We start from the raw sequence: 23,749 nt of genomic DNA, 5'->3' as shown, positions 1-23,749 counted from the left end.
AAGAAAGAAAGAAAAAAAAAGGGGGGGGTCATCACTAAGAAAGCATAGAGAGAGATCCTCAAGAGTGACTTCTTAGGAAGCGTGGGCTGTGGCAGAGGGACTGTGTTAAAAAGGCAGCCTGTCTCTAAGACCAAGGAGCAGAGAGACCTATAAAGTCCAACTGGGTGTGTCTTGGAAACATGAGAGTCACTCTAATGGAGGAGTCTTTCTACTCCACTCAGAGGCAGCAGGCCTCATCCCTCCTCAGTGCTCTGCCAACATGGAGTCTGGAGTAGCTCTAGCACAGTGAAGATGTCCCTGCCAACTATGGACAACTGCATACTCACTTAGAAGCTAAGCCAGCACAATGAGAAGCTAACTAGATCTGAGGGTTTTTGGTCAGGTTCTGGCATGAGCACCCAAGATGCTGGATATGAGGGACCGATGGTTCTTCAGCTTCCAAACTTACACAGTCCTTGGTCTGCTGCTGCCAAGACAGGCAGAAACCCTGTTGGCACCTCAGAACTTATCAGAGGTCATGGGCTAATAGAGAAACAGGCAATCTGACTTTCAATATGCTCTCCAGTCCTTTGGCTAGTTCCTGGCACGTGCTCACCTGCCACTATTCACATGTCCTCCCTATCATAATTTAACAGACACTAATGATGCCACACAGACTCACATTCTAAAGGCAAGCTTGGAACCAAGTATAAGAGCAGGACTAAGGGCACCTCTCTCAATCTCAATACTTGGGAGCTGAGGCAGGAGGATCACAAGTTCAAAGCTAGCCTGTACTACAGAGCCAGGCTCTGTACCAAAATGCTCCCCCCCCCCAAAAAAAAAAACCAAAATCAACAAAACCCAAGTGTACGAAGACATGGTATCACAGAAACAGACTAGGTCCTGCTGTGCTTCCTGGATTCCATTCCAATGGTTTTATGTATCAAGTACACCCAATTATTGGTAGTGGGCACTCTGCTTGGTATTGTTCCTGCCAGGCACGTGCAACTTTTACACTGTGACAACACCATCTACAAAGCTCATGCTTCAGGCCCTCATAATTGGGGGGAGAGGTGTCCAGTGGTTAAGAGCACTTGCAGAGGACCCAGGTTCAGTTCCTAGCACTCACGTCAGGAGGCTCACAATGACCTGTAACTCCAGCTGCAGGGACCCAACACCGTCCTGTGGCCTCTATGAGTACTGCACACGTGCAGGCAAACATACACATAAAGCAAATTACCCAGACAAAACAAAAAATTAAAAACTAATTTTAAAATGTACATTAAGCTTGTAATTTTGTGTTGGGCTATAAAATTATAGTTGGCATGCATATAACCTATGGGCCACAGACTGGACATAGCTGTCTCTGAAAAGAAAATCCAGGGTATACGACATGTATACCATCAAACCTAACAACTGAATTTGATCCTCAAGAGGAACATGATGGAGTCTCTAGAGAACTGACTGGCACATGCATGCCATACCTTGTATGCACCACACATACATATACACTGCACACACATGAAATAAATGTAGTGAAAACCTAGAGTCTGTGTGATAAACGCAGGAGTAACAAGCCAGCAAGGAAAAGCGCATAGGTAGGAGAAGGCATATACAGAGAAGCCTCTGGGCTCTAATTAGGGGCCTAAGCAGTCAGGGCACCACTGGGTGGCTTGCCCAGGGTGCATCGTCAGTTTCTAGGTGGGCTCCTAGACCCAGAGTGCTGGACCCACCTGTGCCGTGAGAATGAGCTCATTGATGATGCGAGCTGCATGCTGACACCGGTCTGGAGGGCCCATGACCTGCGCTGCTCTTTCTGGACTAATCCCGTCGTCTGTGGAATCAGATGAGACAGGGTAAAGACAGGCCCAAGGGCAAAGAGCAGAGAGTTTCACGGTCACACCCCGAGTGTGAGGGGACTGTGAATGAGTGTGGTTTTCACACGCTTCAGGATGACACCCAGCCACTGTCATGTACACATGACCCAGCACTTGGGAGGCTGAGGTACTAAATCACCAAGGTCAAGGCCAGCTAAGCAACAGTCAGATCTTTGCCTACCATGAAAGATGTTAGCCTTTCTTTGTGATAGTAAGTTGTCTTATTAAATAAAATCTAAAAGGGATATTTTGTAAAGAAATCTTTACTTAGCAAAATTATAAACTGAAAATGCCATACTAAAATCTTCATTTCTTGGGGGAAGGGAGCTAGAAACCACAGGCCAGAAAGAAGATCAAGTTAGTATACAACCAAGGGAAGGCACAGGGGGCAGACAGAGACTGCCGAAGAGAACAGATAGAAGAAATGCACCCATGGTTAACCCAGCCCATTGTCTAGGTCCACACCAGACCAACCTGGTTTGAATTGGATCCTCACACCAGCATCGTTTTGGATCTTCTTAATCATTTCTCCGTTCCTTCCTATGACAATCCCAACCACAAACCTAGGCACAGACACCTGGACACAGAGACATCACCTGTCAGAGCTTCCGCACAAGTGGCTTGGTAAAGATCTAAAGCATTTTAACTGTGTGTGTGTATGTGGCACACAAATACAGGTGCCTACAGAGACAGTGGATGCCCGTGGGCTTGAATTATAGGTGGCTGTGAGATGCCATGTGGGTGCTGGGATCTGAACCCAGTTCTTCTGGCAAAAGCAGCCAGTGCTCCTAACTGCTGAGTTCTGGGCCTTTTCTTTTAAAAGGAAAGATTTAAAAATAAGTACTTCATTTTTATTATAGTGTAATTCCATAATTAAAATAATAAGACTGGTTTCTCTTTAGAGTAATTCTGTGACTGATAATTATGTTGCTCACAACTGTGTGAAGGAAGTATAAAATTGGACTAAAAAGGGTTATAAAAGTAAGGGAACGCCTCCAGAGCAAAGATGTAAAATGAACATTTTTATCTCCCAAGGTCTGTGAAACGTGGACGAATATCTCACACTGGCCATCCCTGTGGTCCCCCACAGCCTTTTAGTCTCTATCTGTAACTGTGGTAAAATGCACGAGCCACAGCATCTGCCACTGTCATGTATCTGCGGAGTAACCAGCGGCACTAACTAGACTCAGTACCTATTGGTCCCCACAGACACTGTACCACAGAACAATAATACCACTTGCTTCAACTGTGCTCTCTGCTACTCTGCCTCATTTAGAGTGGCCACTGCGAGTCTGGCTCACTGCACTGGGTGTGATGTTTGTATACTGTGGCATAAATGAAAATTGCAAGATAGATTTCCATACCATTTCATCTTATCAATAAGGTAAGATTATAGATTCAATACAACTACAACATATATTATCACTGAGAAAACTTGAATTTTGGCCCCTACCTGTACATCAAGTAAATTTTTAAAGCAAATCTGAAAAGCAGAGGTATGACCTGCCCCGTAATGCAGCTGGCTCTCCATGCTTGGTCCCTCCTTCACATCTCTGAGCAGTGTGACCAGTGACTTTAGTCCCACTCTTGTGTTTTTGAGACAGGGTCATACCAACATGTAGCCCTAAGTGGCTTGGAGTTTGTTTTGTAAAGCAGGCTGGCTCTGAACTCAACCTTGTTTGCCCACTGACCTGTGAGTCCAGCTTACCTCGATACTGCCTCCTCCTGCTCGGGAGGTGAACTCGCTGCGCACACCCCGGAAGTCAGCCTGATCTTTCTCTCGGATGATCTCTAGAACCATTTCTCTTGCTTGCTGTACAAATAAAACGAAAAGGCACCAATGGGGGAAATCCTGGAAAGAGCAGCATGAAATGCCAGGATCATGACCAATGTGATCCAGATCATGGAGATGCTTGGCTGCTGGCCAGGATGAGAGCTCTTAGAGGCATGGTCTTCATCTAACTCTGACTCTAAGGTTCAAACTGGTAAGAGCCCAATCTCTTACCTGTAGTTAGGTCAACACAGGTAAGGGGCAGGAGAAAATCCCTCCAGTGGTCTCAGGAGCTTCTGGTGGAGGCTCCCTTGAAGTTAGAGAACAGGGAAGATAGGCCACGGACACAGCTCCTGCCCTCAGAACTCTTAGATCTCGGCTTTTTACACTTGAGTGCAGGAGCAGAGCCTAGGAGCTTGTGCAATCCTAGCCTTGTGGTATATGAGCGAGGGAGCCACAGCCTAGGTCAACTGAACTGCATTCTCATGAAAATGTTCTCACAGACTGCAAAGGATGGGATGGACCCTTTGTCCCCTCCCACAAGGGAAGTGCATCCACTTACACTGCGTTTAAATAACCTAATGGGCTTAGTACTGTTCGCCCTGCCCAGGACCTCAGGTTTAGTGCCTAGCATAACAACCAAACAAAAGGAAAAAACTGAAGACCTTAAAAGTCAACTATTTCCCTGCAAATTTATGAAGAGAGGTCGATAAAATATGGGCGTCTTCCTGAGAAACATTTCCCAAGAGGCTGGGGACATAGGTGTTTGTAGACCTCTTTTACCACACGCCACAGGTTTAACCCCTAGCAGTCTATAAACTGTGTTACATTAGCTCACACCTGAAATTCTGACTAGTGAGCAAAAACCAAGATGCGATCTGACAGTGCACCTATGTTTGTGTTGATATGTGGAGTTTTACACCTTGGTTTTTTGTTTTTGTTTTTTAAGATTTATTTACTTTATGTGAGTACACTGTCACTGTCTTCAGATACATCAAAATCTCTCATCCCCCAGAGCTGAGATTAACAAGTGTGTCATCCATACCCAGCATCTTTTTCTTTAAACGTGTGTTTGAGACTAAACTCAAGTCCTCATACTTGTTTGCTAGGCAGTCACTTTATCCATTAAGTTATTTTCCCAACCCAGTAATTTTTTTTTCTCCCTTTTTTTGGTTTTTCAAGACAGGGTTTCTCTGTGTAGCCCTGGCTGTCCTGGAACTCACTCTGTAGACCAGGCTGGCCTCGAACTCAGAAATCCGCCTGCCTCTGCCTCCCAAGTGTTGGGATTAAAGGCATGCGCCACCATTGCCTGGCCAGTAATCTTATTTTAAGGATGGCTGGCAGCTCTGGGGAGGAAGGCCACCCGGAGCAGCTGGCCTGAAGGGAGAGGGGAGCTAACGATGGCGTTCCACCCAACTCTCAGCAGCACAGCTCCTGTGTGCCATCAATGAGAACAGCTGGAGGACGGGAGTGAGCCAGAGGCCAACTTCACTGGGTCCAAGTCCAGTGCTTTTTTAAAAGTTGTTTTTGTTTTTTAAGACAGGGTTTCTTTGTGTAGCACTGGCTGCCCTGGAACTGAGAGATCTGCCTGTCTCTGTGTCCTAAGTGCTGGTATTAAAGGTGTGCACCACCATCACCCTAAATTCCAATTCTCATAAAGATGCATGGCAAGGTAGATGCTGTAAGAAGACACAAGCTGCCGGGTCAGCCTGGTCTACAGAGTGAGTTCCAGGACAGCCAGGGCTACACAGAGAAACCCTGTCTCAAAAAACAAAACAAAACAAAACAAAAAATCCAAAAACCCAACCAAACAAAGAAGTCACAAGCTGCAAATGACCTAACACTGGAATTCCACCGACAACATATACCCACAGTCACTTGCATATTAGAGGGCACCAGGGACTAGCAGTGGCAGGCTGATCTCTCTTCTCAACTCAGAAAGCTGCAATGATGACAATACGTGCCTGGCTCTGGCTCTTGTTTACATCTGCACCCCCAGCTAGGCTAACAGTATACCTAACTTGGGTTAGCCAGGATCATCTGCAACGTGAAAACCAGTGCGTGTACTGTCCGTAGCAGTGGACTGCTCTTATGTGGCCACATTCAGCCAGTGGCTCTGGTGCTGGACACAGCTAGACACTACATCTTCATCGTATTCACCCAAAGATGTATCACCAAGTGTTGACATGCACTGGGTTAGACCAGCATTTCTCAGCATGTGGGTCACAACAACCCTCTTCCCAAGGAGGAATGGCCTTATCACAGGGGTTGCCTAAGACCACTGGAAAACCTAGATATTTACATTATGATTCAGAACAGTAGCAAACCTACATTTATAAAGCAGTAACAAAAATAATTCTATGGTTGGGGTCACCACAACATAAGTGACTGTATTAAAGGGTGGAAGCATTGGGAAGGTTGATTAGCACTGGGCTAGACCAAGCTGACCCATGAGTTCGCTCCTACCTGTACTTTAAATGGATCTCCAGTGATGCGGAGAGGCTTGTCTGCTCCTGTAGGCAGCGGGCCATCCTGGATCATGACCATTTTCACACCTGTCCGCTCCTGAAGGGGGACATGTAATCACACAGCTTTTAATGTCATGAGGGGAATGCACGATGCCTCGAGAAGCAGACTGGGCCAGTATACTGTATCTCACCTCCCAAAAGGTAGATCCTCACCTAGACCTGGGCTGGTTTCTGAAAACGTGGACACATAGACGACAAAAACCCAGGGTGCTCACCCTCTTTATTCATGTCTGCAGAATCTACTCTTATCTAGGGCATAGTTCCTAGTGAGCTACTACTACACACTAACATGTGTTCTGATCACTGTGAGGCAATGACAACCTGCGCCCACCATGCTATCAAGTGCTGCCCCACCCCCAAACTACCCAGGGGCTCATGGTTAACCGGTAGAAATGTAGGCTCTGTGACGCCAAGTCCTAAGCTTTTACAATTTACTCTAGGTTGCAGGAGGGCCTTCTACAATCTGAGGTCTGGGGTATGACACACCCGTGAAAGCCCCATAGTTCTGAAGTCTGTTTAGAACTCAGCAGAACTGAACTCAAGGAGTATTACTAGCCATTCTTGGGTCAATGTGGCTGATGTTTGGATGGGAACATATATACTGCATTAGCTGAAGACGTCTAATCTCAAATATTCTGCCTTGTTTGTTTCCAGGTAGGGTTTATCTATGTGATCCTGGCTGTCCTGGAACTAGCTTTGTAGACCAGGTTGGCCTGACTTCAGAGGTCCACCTGCCTTTGCCTCCCTTAGTGCTGGAATGAAAAAGGCATGCGCAACCCCCACTCCCTCCAGCTTCCAAACATCTTGATTAGAGGTTCCTCATATAAAGGGCTCTGCAACTAAGAGCTGCCTCTTTCACTGTGACTCATTAGGGACTAGGTATCTGTCCAGCTCTGACTACGGGGAGGCCATCACTTCCCTTATCTATACACCAGGACCCCGAGTCCCTGAAAAGTACTGAGCGCTTGAGGCTTTTTTACCTTGAGGTCTTTCAATGCAGACCAGGTTAGCTTGGAACTCACACAGAGCCAGCCACCTGCTTCTGCCTCCTGAGTGCTGCTGAGATGCTGAGGAAGGCCTGAGCCACAACTAGGGTTTTAAAGTTGTTTGCTCAGTTTTTTAAGATACGGTCTTGCTATATATAGTCTAGGCTAGCCTCGAACATACAACCTTCTTTCCACCTTAGCCTCCTAAATGCCAAGACTCCGGGCCTGTGCCGTAGCTATTAATGAACCCCCTCCTGCCCAAGCCAGGGTCTCATGTAGCCAAGGATGCCCTCAAACTCATTATGATCTTGAACTCCTGATCCTCCTGTCCTCAGCGCAGGGGTGAAGTTCCAGGTATGTGACCCTAGTCTGTCTAAATGAGCATATTTAAGAGCATGGGTCGATATTAACAAGAAGCAGATTTCAGGAGCACTGACTCTAAGCCGTCCCACGGTGTCTCTCCTGCCTCACACACTTAGCATCAGCACATGCCTATCAAAAGAAGGACTCCTGTGGGTTGTGTGGAGAGGTCTGTAAGGGAGCTTCGGCTCTAGAGTGTGCAAGGGCAGCCCAGCTCAGCACACACGGTTCTCACACACCTGCAACTGCTTGATCGTTTCCCCTCCTTTGCCGATGACCAGCCCCACTTTAGATGCAGGGATAAGAAGTTCCTGGATTGTGCTGTTGCCATCCATATCGTTGTGAAAGCCAGGCCCATTCCGACATCGATCCACAATCTGCCCCAGGAGCCGTTTGGCTTGTCTTTGGGAGGGAGAAAAATTACAAGAGACCCAGCATTAAATAGATGTTTAAGATGGTCTAGGAAAGGAGATGGTACCAGGGAAAACACAAAGGAGTCAAGGCAGCCCTCCATCCAGCTCCAGCTCCTGCCTCATAACCTGGGAGGTCTGAACCATCCGCCATGCTACAGAACTGCAATTCAAAAGCAACACACAGCACAGCACAGCACAGCACTAGTTTTCCCCTGGAGTCTCAGAAGCCAGCCACTGTCAGACCCCACCCCTCATGTCTGCCCTCTGCACCTGCTTGCATCCTCAGTGCCCCGCCTCCTACTTGCAATGTCAGCAGCTCTTTTGTCCTTTGTCCACCTCTATTCCCCCATCTAGCACAACCCTCACAGGAGACACTCAGCACACTTGTTAGCGAGGGCGGGGGAGAGAAGGAGCGATGAGAGAGACGGAGAAAGCAAGGGTTAGTAGCCACGCTTCAGCCTCTCGATTCCAATGTCTCCCTGTTGCCAGCAACACTGCTTTAGGACTTCCAGCTCAGCCGGGATCTCCAGTGTGGTTCAGGACAAGAGGGGCAGCATCCTGCTGCAGCTGTATTCCAGGGAGCACCTGACTGGTGCAGCCCAGTAGGGACTTTGTGCTTCATAGCCCTGCTATCTATCTGTCTTCATTTCTGCAAGGTATCAACGGAACAACCCAGTCTACAATATCACATGCTGGGCCAGTTTCCTTTTCTGCACCAGAATCTTCCCTGGCTGTTGTTTGCAGAATGTATTCGTTAAGTCATCACAGTTTTTTGTTATTGTTGTTCTAAGAGAAACAGATTCATCAACCAGAAGGCTGTCTGTGCTGGAGAGAGAGACTCCTCCTCAAGCTTACTCTCAAGCTGGAGCTCCTTGGGTAGACACAATGCGGGAGCGTTTAGGAGTAGGAAGGGCGAGCCATCTTTTGCAGTCTTGAGCCTTTGTGTGCAGAATCATCTTATGGGCTCTCAGCTGCAGCAGCTTTTTAGTATTTTGCTAGTGTACTAGATTAACCTGTGCTGGAAAAAATGCTGTGACTCCAGCAAAAACATCCAGCTTGCCCTATAATGCACACCTGCCAGTGGTATTTATTCTGGTTCATCGCTTGCAATGTTACAGCAGAACAGGAGAATTTAAACCCATCTAGGCTCCCTGAGAAATGGAAACAATAAAACAACCCTAGCTATTGAGCTAGACATAATCTCAGCTCCCCTGTCCCCTAGCCAAACACTACTGTACAGAATGAAAGAGGGGAGCAAACCACTCCAGCCCGCAGTCCTGCTCCTCTGGAGGTACGTGGGTCTATGAGCTTTGTGCTTGGTATAGGGCTCTGAGCAAGCATGTATCAGGACAGAGAAGCAAGGCAAATTATCAGGGCTCTTGCCAACAGTAATGTCACATGTTGGGCCAAGGCACCTGCTGACTGGTTCATAGGTTCTGTGAGTGGAGCAAAGGCCATGGAGAGTGAATTCACTTGGTTCGCAAACATCAAAAGAGTAAGCAGATCATTTGGCCCAGGAAAAAGGCCTGGTACCCAGTTTTTTAAGCTCACAAAGTGATCAAATCCTCTGACCCAGGTATGTTCAGGTATGCGAGGTGTTAACAAGGAGGTTGCTGATTAGCGTGATTAGCTAGGATGAGTGTCCACTGCTCAGCCCCTGATTTATGGAGAGGTCATGACAGCTAGGAGGCATTCTAGGCTTGTGTGTTTGGGCTAAAAGAAGAGCTCTCCTGGTGTGGTAACCTCCCAGGTCTTTCTCCTACTGGAGGTGTGCTGTGGGCAGATTCAGCACAGATGGACAGTATGCAGCAACAGTATTGCCCTTCCATTTCTCCTCACTTGGGGAAGGAGGAAGAAGAAGTAAAAGGAAAAAGTAAATAAAACAAACTTACTCAATACTTTCTGGGGTTCCGGTAAGTACACAGGGCCTCTCTGGAATCCCAGAACTCTCTATAAGAAGAATCAAGAAGATGAGGTGTGTTGGTGGGCATCAGGCAGCCGTGTGCCTTTGCCTCTGTGTGTAGACCATCTCTCTCTGGGCCTGGTTCCTACACCACCCCACAGAAGCACAGTCTCCCAAAAAGACCAGTTTGCTTTGCTGGGGGACAGAACTTTAGTTCTCACTCTAGAGACTGGGTCCCACAAGGGAGCAGCGGGACACAGCAGAGCTCTGTGAGTCAGTTCTAATTACCAATCCCCACTCACTCTGACTTGCCCAGAGGCTCCTTAGCACCGCAGTCACTCCCTCACATTTCCCTCACTCTGTGTGCAGAGCAGCTCCATAGTCACCAGCCTGCAGATGGCTCTGCCGTGTACTCAAGGACTTCATAAACACGCCAGGATTACACCATTTATTGTATTCATATCCCAAGAAATCGGCAGCAGGGATATGCTACTGGTCCCTGGGCCATTTGACAGGAGAGAAAACCCTTTGTTTCCAACACCCACATGTTTTATTTATTTACCCATATGTTTTAAACTGACCCTAAAAACTCCTTAAAAATCTTTTCTCAAAACACTGAAAGAGGGAGCTTGAGTTCGCCTAGCCTATGTATGTAAACTGTTTTTACTCCCTGGCACTGTAAAAACCAACAAAAAAAAATCCTCAAGACAAATAGCTAACAGCCATTATTGCTTTCAAGACACTGAAGTGAGTATTGTATAAATGACTAATGTTCTCTACAGGAATGTCTCCAGACCTCTCCTCCTCTCAAATGGAAAGAGGACACACTCGGATGGCATAGTAAAACTACAACTAAAATAAAACTGTTCTTTAACCAGTGTCTTTCAACATCAAACGGTCAGAACTGAAAGAATGCCTGAGCAGTCCAGAAAGGTGTCTGACCCCACTCAGCCAGGAGTCCTACTATCCTCCCCACAAAATGGAAGGGTGGTCTTGTACAGGGAAGCGGGGTACAGGCCCCACTATGCCTGGCATCACATTCTGGTGCAGAAAACATAGGTCTTAGCCCAGCCAGCAGGTGTTAAGAGGAGGAGGCCACGATGGCCAGAGTTGAGTGTTGCCCTAGGAGGCAGGCATGAACCTCATCCCCAGGCTGGCTTTTGATTTTGGTGCTTAGGTGGGGTCCAACTCCAGAAGTGCAAAACAGACAGCAACCACACATACTTACCCTAGCTTCTAACCAAAAGCAAAGACACAGATTCTGGAAACTGCTGTCAAACACTGACTTCTACTAAATGAATCTATGAGGAAAGTAGCCCTTACCTGAGGCAATCTGAATTTTGCACCCAGATTCTGCTTGAATTCGTGAAATCTGCTCACCTCCCCTGCCAATAACTGCAATGAAATGAGCAGGGTCAGAAGGTGCCTCCCTTTGCACACATAAGCATACATGGATAGCTTAATTAACTCAGCAGATATTTACACTCTGCTCACAGCTCACTATAAGCCAACCTCTGGGGAGTCCTCTCAGCTCATGGATATCACAGCAACAGACGATGCATGTGACACACAGCATGGAACTAGGGGTGGCCAGGTACTCTTGACGCTCAGATGATACTGACCATAATGCCTGCAACAGTCCTCCTAGCATGCTACCACAGGTGACATGCTTGTAAGAGATTATGACAGACAAGAACAGACAGGAGTTAAGGGAAATACTTACTAAATCCAACCATTTTATCAGGCACTTTGAATTCTTCTGTTATTACTGCCCTAAAAACAAAGAAAGTTTTTAGTAAAAGACAGAATTCAAACTTCTGCAACCACCTTATATCCCCCAGATGAAAGCTTAAGTCAATCATGCTTGCTGATTTGGCCTTCCCCAAGCACCCAGAGAATGTCGTTTTGAGGCCCCTTTGTTTCTTCTCTGGCCAAAGAAGAAACATCCAGATGCTCACACCAACTTCTTCCCTAGCTGCCTGTTGTACAGACGGCTATACTACTGGCAGAGCTAACAGACAGGTCATCAAGCCCAGGACAGGTAAAGAACTGCTGGGGTATGGAAAGAGCTTCAAGACATTAAGCTATGAGCTCTAGATAAAAACAGAGTCACTGTTTTTGATTTCCTGATCTGTTTCCCGGCCTCCCTCCAATCTACCTCTGTCTTTTAAGGTAGTCCGTGCCCAGGAAACCCAGCATCCCGCAGAGCCTAATCAGTGTCAGGCAGGACAGCACAATCGCCTCGCTCATGCTGTGAGAGACTTTTGTTAAATACTATCCTGTTCATCAGGTGCCTTCAAAAAACAAACCAAAAGACTCCATCGGCTCTTTCACTCAAACTTAGAAATGTAGCATGCAGTGTATTGTGGACAATATCCAATTGCCCAGCCCCACAGAAAGCAATTAAATCTAAACATTTACCTTAGGGGATGCTAAATACAAGTAGTCTTTAAAAAAAAAAAAAAATCAAAAAACAAAATACAACTTTAGAAAAGCATACGTTTTCACGCCTCTCTCACACAGCTGGATTTGTACCCATCATGGAAAGGATCGAATACAGTCCATTTTCAGGGGAGTGCGGCACTTACAAGAAATGCAACAGCGTAAATAGCTCTGCCACCACGTCACCATGACAGGAGCTGTCCTCAGCCTGCACACAGGGATCTTTTCCCACTTCTCTCCCTGTCTGGAGCAATACAAGCATGCACCAAACTCTAACGGGGCCAATACCTGGCACCCACCAGCCCTCAAGGCCCAACGACTCCTAGCAGAGGCCAGGCCTGCCAGGATGCACTTCAGCTCAGTGGCAGGGCTCAGCATCTGCACATGAGGCTGAGAGCTGGGTCATGTCAGGACTGGCCAGCCCTGTGTAAGGTGACTGCATATCATGCTTGCTGACATCCCCAGCACTGCAAACAAAACCAATCCTAACAAGACTCCTAACACAACAACACACACAATGGAGACCACCACAGGGCTGGGCAATTCTCCAGCACTCATAAATAACACTGGCTATCAATCTCAATTTCTAGCTCCCCTCCAACCCTCCTCTATATACCTCTGGCTGGCCAGGGACTTCCTATGGAGACCAGGCTAGCCTTGGATTCAAACATTCCATCTATGCCTCACAAGTGCAGTGATAAAGTCATATAATATCACACCCAGCTCAAAGGCTCTGTTCAGAAAGAAAGGCAGAAACTGGTCTAAGGCACTAAGAATTGGCACCCTGTAAAAGTTACATGCTAATTACTGCTTAAAAGGAAATGCTTATTAGCATTTCATACTATTTTAACTCATTAAACAAATAAAACAATGAAACAAGAAATTCAGGCTAAACTGACTGCTGGTGATGTTAACAGACCCACAGCATTTTATGTATAACAGGGAGGGCAGAGCTATGTCACTTGCAGTGCAGATTAAGGACACTAACTGACCGTTAACAGTCTCTGCAGAAGAGAAGCACCACAGTCCCCGGAGCACTTTCCCCTTTCCTGTGGGGGGCGCTATGCCCAGATACTCTTATCTTACAGATGGGCCTTTTTAAAGCCTAGGGTCTTTGTATCTAAATCCTCAACTTAATGAGGGCTATGGGGGAAAAGAGAAGCTGAGAAGAAACCAGGCACTTAGCCAAGATTCCCCCAACAAATCCTCAATCCCAGGCACATCTTGCTTTCGAAGCCCCAACACTCTGTTCACCCAGGAATGTATTCTTCTCCGGTGAAGAGGCTGAAGATCTGAGGTACCGGAAGATTCACAGAACCAGCAGGACAATGCAGTCCCTCCTTTCAAATTTAATCTACAGTGGAAGAGAGCAACTCCTCTATTGTCAAAGTCTCTTGAGGCTCAACAGGGGCTGGTTTAGTGCCTCGGATCAGTCTGTTCCTCTGGCCTGCACTGTTCTGGAGAGGGCTGGCACAAACCATGGATCTTAAGAAAATCTAGCCCCTGGCTTCCCACACTTCCAACCTCTGACTTGCTAACACTCCAGTGCAGATGGTGGATCAATAAACAATTAGAAATGATCAATAAATAATAAAACATAACCCACTGCTTACCTTTGATGTACCAAGGCCCCTAACTGGTTACCTACTGTGGCAAAGAGAAAGAGAAAAGAAAAATCAAAGCATTAGCACGGATAAACTAACTCCATCCTTACCCACATTCTTACTGTTCAGGGGGTGGGAGGGAGGCAGAAAGAAAGCAAACAGTAATTTAGGCTCAGTGGCTGAAATGAATGCGTTATGTGATATGAAACAGGAGGGGACATCTTGCTCAACAGTCTCTAACCCAGTGTCCAGCTGAACGAAGGATAAGAAATTGATCTGTATGTCCACATGCTGAGAGGCCTACGAGGGAAGCCTGTCTGTCTAAATCCTGCTCTCTCCCTCTTGCTTGGTATCCAAACCCCACTCAGATACTCAGGACCTTCCTGCTCTTTTAAAACCAAATGAGCAGATTTAACTCCGTGGAAGCAGTTGAAGACTGCTCCAAGGCAGCTGTAGTTACAAAGAACATGCACACATGTCCCTGTTTTATCAACCCTTACCCCACCCAGAACAGTTCAGAGAAGACCAGGCTCTGCTCTCCTGCAGCAGCTTCTCTAGCCCATTTCACAGAGTTGAGTGGCAACAGCCTCTCACTATTAGAACAGACTCTGCAATCCCGTTTCCAGAGTGGCTGTCAGGCTCCCTGATCTGGATTCTGTCTCTCAGCTATTGATGTGCTCCCCCTTCACCAGCCTGCATTAGCAGAGACGGTCCTATGCTGCTTCTCTTCTGGAAAATGCAGTTTAAGAAATACAGTCAGCAGACAACGGGAGACTAGAAACCCAAACCAATAGTGAGGAACAGAATGGACCTTTCAAGAGGCTAAAAGAGCACTCAAAAGTATGTCTCTGGGGAAAGCACACCAGTATCTGGAAAAAGTGAAGGCTTAAGAGCTGCTTGCTTCCTGTCCAGTTACCTTGACATCTTCTGGACACTGGAGGACCATAGAGAGACAAAGGAATGCAATCCAGACCCTGATACTCCAAAAGAAGAAAATGCAGAGAAACAATACAGCAAAAGTAAACTACTAAATTCACTGAAGCTATTGATCCAAGAAAAAAAAAATACTATAGTCCATCCAGATCAATAGCAAGATGATGGTCTGCAGCCAAAGCACAGGCTCTGTCCACTGATAGTCGCTTATCTCAGGGATAGAGTTGTTTTTAATTGACTCTTAGAACTGTCTTTATAGTGCTGGGCTCCCATTCGCATGAAATCTGGACACTCTCCAGATTAGGAAAGGAATCCCCATCATAGGTTTTTGCCCAAGAACTGTCCACTAAGGGGGACAAAACAAAGGGGCAAGGGCAGAGGCTTGTGGGGCTGCACAGCTGTTCTACCCCTGTAATTCCAGCACTCAAAGGCTGAGCCAGCCTCATATACATATACATATACATATACATATACATATACATATACATATACATAGATTTCAAGGGCAGCCTGGGCTATAATGACAGCCCTAACTCAAAAGTTTAGCTTCTCCAATTTCCATCAGAGTCCCTCTACTAGAGGGTGAAGGGTCCACTGAATACAAAAGAACTAAATGCTGCCAGTGAGTAAGGTCCTGGGAGCTACATGGCAGACTGCAGGCTCAGAGACAACACAGGCTGATGATCTCCAGTTATGACAGAGAAGCCACAGGAACACAGCAATGGGTAACTTGGCAACAAAGAACCGTGTGAGCCTCACTGGGACATTCCAGGGTTTCTGTTTAAACAGCATTCAACGACAGCCTGTGCTCACAACTGAAATTCCTTTTTGTTGGCAAGGTACGTGTTGTGGGCCTCACACCTGGTATTATTCTAACTGCCTCCCTGACCCACGGAGGCATTCACAAACACTAGAACCAAACCAGCAAACACCACTACTCCCACACACACAGCCTTTAAGGGCCATGGCATCAAAGGAGAATACCAGATTCCAAGTAAGTGCTCAACCTCAGGTCAGCCAAGAAGCCCAGAGTCGACCCTACCCCTCCTTACGCAAGCTTGGCAAAGAACTACATGTGTGGCTCCATGCATCTACCTTATTGGGCACCTAAAAAATAACGAAACCAGCAGTGAGAAAGGATGTTGGGCAATGTACATGGCAAATGACATGTCTGTTCAGGTGTCCTCTGCCCTCCTGGTGGCACATAGGACACTGCCATCTCACTTTCTGAGTTCTCCTAGCTAATTCCAGCACACTGGCTCACACAGGGTGATTCTCACTGACCCTGAACACCACACAATGGAAACTAGCTGGGATGCTGAGGGGAAACCAACTTCTTAGGCATGAATAGCTGACAGTATGAGACCTTCTTTCTGAGGAAAGCAACAGCCTGCTAGTTGCAGCAATAACCTTTAAAATAAAACAAGTATGGTGCTAAGCATACCCTTTCCTTGTTTTTCTTTCTGCAAAGAATTGCTAACATAGTATCTCTAGACAATAAACCTAACTTTATAAAAAGCAACAACTTTTATATCCATTTGTCCCTTCCCCTACCCCCGGTGCTTTGGGCAGATTCCAGAGTGCAGCCCCACCAGGAAGAGAAATGGCAGGCCTTTCATACTCAGCAAAACCAAAACCAATTTCCTCAGGGTTTTTTTTTTTTTTTTTTTTTTTTTTTTTTTTTCCGAGACAGGGTTTCTCTGTGTAGCCCTTGCTGTCCTGGAACTCACTCTGTAGAGCAGGCTGGCCTCGAACTCAGAAATCCACCTGTCTCTGCCTCCCAAGTGCTGGGATTAAAGGCGTGCCACCACGCCCGGTTTCCTCCTCAGTTTTTGTTTTAAGTCTACCTGTGTGCAAGAGCACCTTTATGTGCAGTGGGGGCTTCCTGGAGGTTCAGATGACTGTATACTCCAGCTAACAGGCCTCCATGCTTCTGGGGAATGCTGGGACTAGACACTGCCCAGAGCCCAGACTCCAGGTCATCCCGTTCTCACAGCAGGTGCATTCCTACCCAGTCCTCCTCCTCAGAGTCTCAGCACTCTTCCCTGTGGCCTCCCTTTGGCTGTCTTCTGATTATAACCAGTCCTCTCCCAGTCTCAGTTAAGGTCAGTGATGCCCAGGTGGTTAAGGGGGACACAAAGGCTTCCTGTGTCCCACACAGCCAACTCCTGTCCCAGGCCAGCATGCCTTTGCTGAACCCAGCTGAAAGGTCTTGGGCAAGTAATCTGTTGCTGATTTTGCCAATTAATTTTTGTTTGCCTTATGTTTTAAGTCCTGGTTGTCCTGGAAATCACTCTGTAAACCAGGCAGATCTTGAACCCACAGAGACCTGTCTGCTTGTCTCCCTAGTGCTGGGATAAAGGTGTATGCCGCCATGATTGGCCTCCAATTACTTATGTTTGAGAGCTGAGAGAAGGGAAGGGAAGACAGGAGAACTGAGGTCCCAGGCCTGCCTGATGTATCTGGTGACACTCTCAACAAAGACAGGACAGGAAACTGCTTCATAGCTCCTCACTACTGAGCCTGCCTTCTTTCCTGAGTCCTAACTCAACAAGGGTAGGTTCTGTCCAGCTCCCAATCCCATCTTGGGATCCTGACCAAATCCTAAGCATGCTGTCCTGACCCTCAGGTTTCTTATTCTCTTTCACCAACACCTCTCACACCCCATACAACATGTAAGTTTCTTCTGAATCCTAACTGAAAAGGCACAGCACTTTCTTCCTCTTCCACAGCTTCTTCCTAACAGCTCTCAGAGTCACAACCTACAAGCATGGCAGTTTCTCTCAGACTGGAATAAACCGGTTTGCAATCTTCAAACAAACAAGCAAAAAAGTGAAAATGAGTTAGGACTATGCCGGCTAGCCCATCGCTTCAGAGGTAAAGAATCAAGAGTTTGAAGCTATCATCAAAAAGCGCAAGTTCAAGTTTGTCTCAGGGTCACTCCTGCTTGCTCATGAGCAGAAAAGGCCAGCAGCAGCAGCTACATGAGGCACTGCCTCCACCATCCCTGCTTTCCCATTGCCAGGGAGATGCTGTCATTAGCAGCCTTCTAGGGCAGAGCATAGGACACTGCACACTCATCCAAGCTGCCTGGATCCACATGGACTCTCCTGTTTATCCTGGTACTTTCAGATCATTGTTTAGAAGGTGCTGAGGATGGAGCCCAGACTCTCCTGCACACTAGGCCAGTGTATGACCACTGAGCTGTACCTCCATCCTGTAATAGCAATTCTGTTATTCCTCATTCATCACATGGGGCCATTCAGATGCTTAAGAGTCCAGTGGAGACTAACTCAACTACAGGGTCAAGCATGAATAAAAACCTGCACCCCTTTCCCAGTGCACCTTAAAGCCAAGGCCTGACCCAAGAACAACAGCATAAGAGTGAGTGAGCAGCAGTGGCTGAGGCCGTCACCACACCCAGCCTTTTAAGGACCCATGTGCTGATAGTGGAGGCTTGCCCTGTTTTAATGTGTACACTAACGAGTTCTGATGGACACAGGGTTTAACTTACTCACGAGTGATATTTTTAAAAGTAAAAGCACTTCTTTTCTTTTTTGTGGCAGTGCTAGGGATTGAGCCCAGGGCCTCAGCCTAGCTCTACTACTGAGCTACAGGCTCAGCCTGTAAGAGGGTCTTGATACGCCCCTCAATGACCTCTGCCTCAAAAAGACTAAGACTGGGGAAGAGTGCTGAGGCAGGCCTGGTGAGCTAAGCTGACACCCTCCTGGAGGACCAAGCAGGCTGAAGAAGCCATCTCAGCAGCTGGAGAGATGGCTCAGAAGTTAAGAGCACTAGCTGCTATTCCAGAGGACCCAGGTTCAGTTCCCAGCACCCATATGACAGCTCACAACTATCTGTAACTCTTGTTCCAGGGGATCTGACATCATCATATAGACATACAAGTAAAACACTACACTAATGTACATTTAAAAAAAGCCACCTCAGGCTGGAGAGATGACTCAGTGGTTAAGATCACTGACTGCTTTTCTGAAGGTCCTGCGTTCAAATCCTTGCAACCATATGGTAGCTCACAACCATCTGTAATGAGATTGGACGCCCCTCTTCTGGTGTGTCTGAAAACAGCTACAGTGTACTTACATTAAATAAATAAATAAATCTTTGAGAGAGAGAGAGAGAGAGAGAGAGAGAGAGAGAGAGAGAGAGAGAGAGCGAGCTAGCTCACAACTACAACTGCCCGAGTGTACTTACTTGCTTTCTGTACAGGACATTTCTTTTGACTCCCCTGCCCTACATATGCTTAGTGTTCTCTCTCTTTCCCTCCCCTACCTCTTCTACACGGGACATGGGCTCCCCAGATCTATCATAGTGACCTTATTCCCAGTGGCCAGAAAATGAGAAGTTGGGGCTGAGGCCAAGGTTGGGCCCAATTTCCACTGTTCTTGCTCAGCTCAACAAAATACCCAAGTCCCACACCTGGAGACCAATGGAGGAGAAAAGTAACGTTTGTAAGTTATCTAACAAAGGTTTATTTGATCAAACTGTTGACACACAGTGCAGACCACTGAGGGTACAGCTGGCTGTTATAAGACAAGTGTGCAGAGGTACAGGAGCTCCAGAAAGAAAGATGTAGTCGGGCGCTCACTAAAGAAGCATGCTGTGAAAAGGAAGCGAAAGGAAGCTACACATGTGGTCTGTACTCAAAGACCGATTCTCCAGGCACATACAGAAAGATACTTTGCATTATTACACAGAGAGGTAACAAGGCAGACATGGCAGAGCATGCCTGTAACCCTGGTACTTGGGAAGCAGAGACAACAGAGCAGGAGTGAGTTTAGACTTGGCTGTACAGCAACTTGGAAGCCAGCATATGCTATTCTCTCTCAAATGAAAAGTAAGTCAGGCATGGTGCTAGTGCTCGCCTTTAATCCCAGCTCTCAAGAAACAAAAGCAGGAGGATTTCTGTGTGTTCTAGGCCTATCTGTTCTACAAAGTGAGTTCTAGGACAGCCAGGGACACACAGTGAGACCCCATCTCAAAAACCAAGCCAAACAAACAAAGTGAAAAACATGCATTATAACAAGGACTTGAAATTCTGCTCTTCCTTTGTGATTCTGAGTCAGTCATCCATATATGCCTGCTACTCAGTGCTTTTTATTGATAAATTTAAAATGTTTTACTGATTTCTTTCAGCCAAGAGAAAAGCATCTTGAAAGTGCCAGAGGGTTCACTGCGAATATTTAGGGATCCTATGCAGAAGGCACCACTGCCCTCTTTTCACACTTTATTTTCACAGGCTGAATTGCCAGACAGAACTGGGTAAGCTGTAACATGATTGATCATGATTTCTGGGAACACTGGACCAGAGAGATACCATCCATTAAGAAGATCTGTGCTTAGAGCCAGACAACTCCATTTTATTTTATATTGACATCCCACAGGAACAAAGTGCAAAGCCCTGGAAAGGGAAAGAGGTTTCTCTGAGTCACTCTTCACTTGGACAGAACCGCCCTTAACACACTTACCTATCCTAGGTCTAAAGAAATCACTCAACAAAAACAGGGAAACCAAAAGGTGCACTTAGCAGCGGCAATTTAAAAATGGTTACCTGGGTTTGGACAACCTTGAGGTGGACTTCTATATAAGATCGCAAAGGTTTTTGTGTGTGTGTGTGTTTTAAATGTATTTTTTGTTTGTACATTCGTGCACAGTGCACTGTGGAACTCAGCGGACAATCTGGGAGTCAGGTCTCTCCTTGTATGGACTGACCTCAGGTCTTCTGGTGCTGAGCTAGCTTCACAGCTCATGAACAGGTTTTACACAGATGAGAAATCTCACTCTCAAAAGTGTTGTCCCTTATACTGAGAATCCAATTATTCTTAAAAAAAAAAATGAAATTATTATATCAATAAATCTCATGCCTTCAGTCCCAGCACTGGGGAGGCTGAGGCAGGTGGATCTCTAAGTTTGAGGCCAGCCGACTCTATACAGTGAGTTCCAGGCTAGCCAGGGCTATACCCTGTCTCAAAACAAACAAAAACCATGCATTTGGGCTGGAAAGATGGCTCAGGGTTAAGAGCACTGGCTGCTCTTCTAGAGGTCCAGAGTTCAACTCCTAGCACCTACATGGTGGCTCACAGTGATCTAAAACAGTCATCTATAAGATCCTGTACCCTCTTCTGCTGTGCATATGTACATGAAGAATATATATATATATATACACACACACACACACACATAAATACACATATGTGTGTGTACATATATATGTGTGTGTGTGTGTGTATATATATACATGTGTATATGTATGTATACATACACAGATCTTTTAAAACAAAACAAAACCAAAAACATGTACTCTTTTGAAAAGGAGAAACATAATACAAATACAATAGCATGTTCTAACCCTTGGTGGGGTTAAGTGGGGCTCCACTTAACAACATAACACCATCACAGAAATATCTACACACAACTGGCTATGAACACAGATCAACAAAAAGGAAAGCAGAGAAGACATTGCCTAACCAGCTGTATACAAACCACTATGTTACTGGACTTCACCAACCCTCATAGAGTGTCCCTCAGCAGATAAGCAAATATGAACTCTGCATAAATACCTGTGACTGAATGACCAGGGCTGGAGCACTGGTGACAGGTACTCTCAGTGTCCCCAAATTCCTTTAGAGATGGGAGTTGGAAATATAAACCAACAAGCTAATACATGAATAAATTAAAACGGATGCTTCTAGAAAGTGCCTGTCAGACAGAAAAGGAGACAGGGACTATTAGGGAAGATAATGGATCAGAAATGGGAGAGGGAAATGGAAGGGAATATGGTCAAGGTAGGTAACTAACGTGCACACCTAAAAGTGTCATCATGGAATCCAGCAGTGAGTATAAACAGCACATGCTGATTTTTAGAAAATTAAAGAATAAACCCAAGCCAGACACAAATGAGGATGGTGAGACTGGCAGGCAGGCAGGAAAGGCCACCACTCCTCCCTGTCGCAAGTCAACCAACCACAGCTTCCTCAGGACCTGCACCAAATCTTAGTACTTCACAGAAGTAGTAACTTCAATTCCTATGCAAGTGCCAGAGGGACTGAGAACTAAATCAAACACAATTCTCAAATGGGTCAAATTACTGCCAAGTGGACGCTGAGGTCAAGTCTTTATCGAGGAGCCCAGCTGAAAAAATTCTTCTATTATCAAGGCAAATAGGAACTCAAATGCCAGCCAATTGCTAAGAGAAATCATCCTAACTGCGTCCCCCGTCACCAGTGCTCTAAGAATGAGATGCTGGAGAGCTGCTCAGAAATGGCTGACACAGATTGGAAATAACTGGCAGGTTCACTGCCATCAGAAGGGAGAGTCGTTTACAGCAGCTTACCTCCATCATCCAGGGCCCGCTTCTGTACTCCGTATCCGTACACTGAGGGGTCCACCAGAGGTGTGGAATTATTCAAGTGAGGAATTGAATCGATTTTAGCAGCAATCTACAGAGAGAATCAAATTCAAATACTTGGTAGCAAGTCATGGTTATGCCCCAGGAGAAAAGACAGCATCTTCTTTAAGGGGCTGCTATTCCATTTCTCCCACTTACATCAGCCTGAGCCACTTTCTCTGGTAGGCAAACACTTTACCTGCTGAGTTCTCTTTGGTCTGGACTCTTTAGAAATTAACTGCCCAAATGTTTTCTTTTAACAATTTAAGGGGAGGAGGTATACACAGAGGACAACCTACTGTAGCTGGTTCTTTTAACTATGTGAGGTCCACTGTTCAAACTCATGTCACCTTAATCTGCTAGGCCATGTCATCAACCCCCTAAGAAAGTTGGCTTTAGTCACTTAACATATGCACATGCCATATCTCTCAGACTCCTCTGAGTAACTCATGGGGTCTTGTTTATTTTAGATAAGATTCTACTGTGTACCCTCAAACTTCTGCAGAGTTCAGTTGCCAGTGCATATGTCATGTGGTCTGCAATAGCCTATAACTCCAACTCTAGGAAATTTAAGCCCCTCTTCTGGTTTTGATGGATACATACATACATTCACATAGATATATAAATAAAAATAATAAAGCCAAATATTTTAAAACATTAATTTTAAAATAACCCCCAAACAAAGAGGTAAAGGGGGTCCAAACAGTGAGTACCCTGAAAACAGACAGCAACTAACAAGTCTGCACTTTAGGCAAGTTACTTCCATTCCCTCTGGAAGATGCCTTTTGGTTTCCAGATTTTTGTTTACTTAAGGCAATGTCTGCCTCAGTCTCCCAAGTGCTGGGACTGAAGGTGTGTACCACTCTACCCAGCCTCTTTCCTTATTTGTTGGTCTTAAGTGGCTGGAATGGAGCTGGAGAGATGGCTCAGCGGTTAAGAGCACTGACTGCTCTTCCAGAGGTCCTGAGTTCAATTTCTAGCAACTACATGGTGACTCACAACCATCTGTAATGGGATCCGATGCCCTCTCTAGTGTGTCTGAATACAGCTACAGTGTACTTATATAAAATATTAAAAAAAAAAAAAAAGTGGCTGGAATGTCATTTTCCAACATCTGATAAATTACGAGTGTTATGATAGTTTTCTATTGCTAATTTCATTGAATCAACAAATGCTGATTCTTTCATGCAGGCAGAACATGAATGCACATGAAATAAAAACTAAAGATAAATAAATCGTAAAAAAAAAAAAGAAATGTAGCCGGGCGGGGTGGCACACGCCTTTAATCCCAGCATTTGGGAGGCAGAGGCAGGCAGATTTCTGAGTTCAAGGCCAGCCTGGTCTACAAAGTGAGTTCCAGGGCAGCCAGGGCTACACAAAGAAACCCTGTCTCGAAAAACCAAAAACCAAACCAAATCAAACAAACCAAATGTCCTTCTAAACTATACCAGGTTTCTGTGTTCTAAATGTATGATTGTTTTGGTTGTCTTTAACGTGGGAAATTGCCACTGAGCTGAAGTAGCATGGGATGTATGTGGTGGTCCGAGT

General features: G+C 46.0%; 1 protein-coding gene across 4 annotated transcripts in view; it reads right to left on the bottom strand.

Moving 5' to 3' along the window:
- Positions 1-23,749, bottom strand: part of Fubp3 (far upstream element binding protein 3) — a 44,764-nt gene that overhangs the window by 9,403 nt on the left and 11,612 nt on the right. For all 4 annotated transcript variants that reach the window (XM_021192843.2, XM_021192842.2, XM_029536282.1 and 1 more), the window contains exons 2-11: positions 22,148-22,253; positions 13,873-13,906; positions 11,541-11,590; positions 11,141-11,212; positions 9,807-9,864; positions 7,741-7,903; positions 6,094-6,192; positions 3,565-3,669; positions 2,331-2,433; positions 1,713-1,813 (exon numbers count right to left, since the gene is read on the bottom strand). In XM_021192843.2, the coding sequence (XP_021048502.1) occupies positions 1,713-1,813; positions 2,331-2,433; positions 3,565-3,669; positions 6,094-6,192; positions 7,741-7,903; positions 9,807-9,864; positions 11,141-11,212; positions 11,541-11,590; positions 13,873-13,906; positions 22,148-22,253 (891 nt within the window). The remainder of the gene's footprint in view (positions 1-1,712; positions 1,814-2,330; positions 2,434-3,564; positions 3,670-6,093; positions 6,193-7,740; positions 7,904-9,806; positions 9,865-11,140; positions 11,213-11,540; positions 11,591-13,872; positions 13,907-22,147; positions 22,254-23,749) is intronic.

The sequence above is a fragment of the Mus pahari genome, chromosome 3 (genome assembly GCF_900095145.1).
Source record: "Mus pahari chromosome 3, PAHARI_EIJ_v1.1, whole genome shotgun sequence".
NCBI lineage: Eukaryota > Metazoa > Chordata > Mammalia > Rodentia > Muridae > Mus > Mus pahari.
This window is presented reverse-complemented; position numbering and strand designations above follow the sequence as displayed.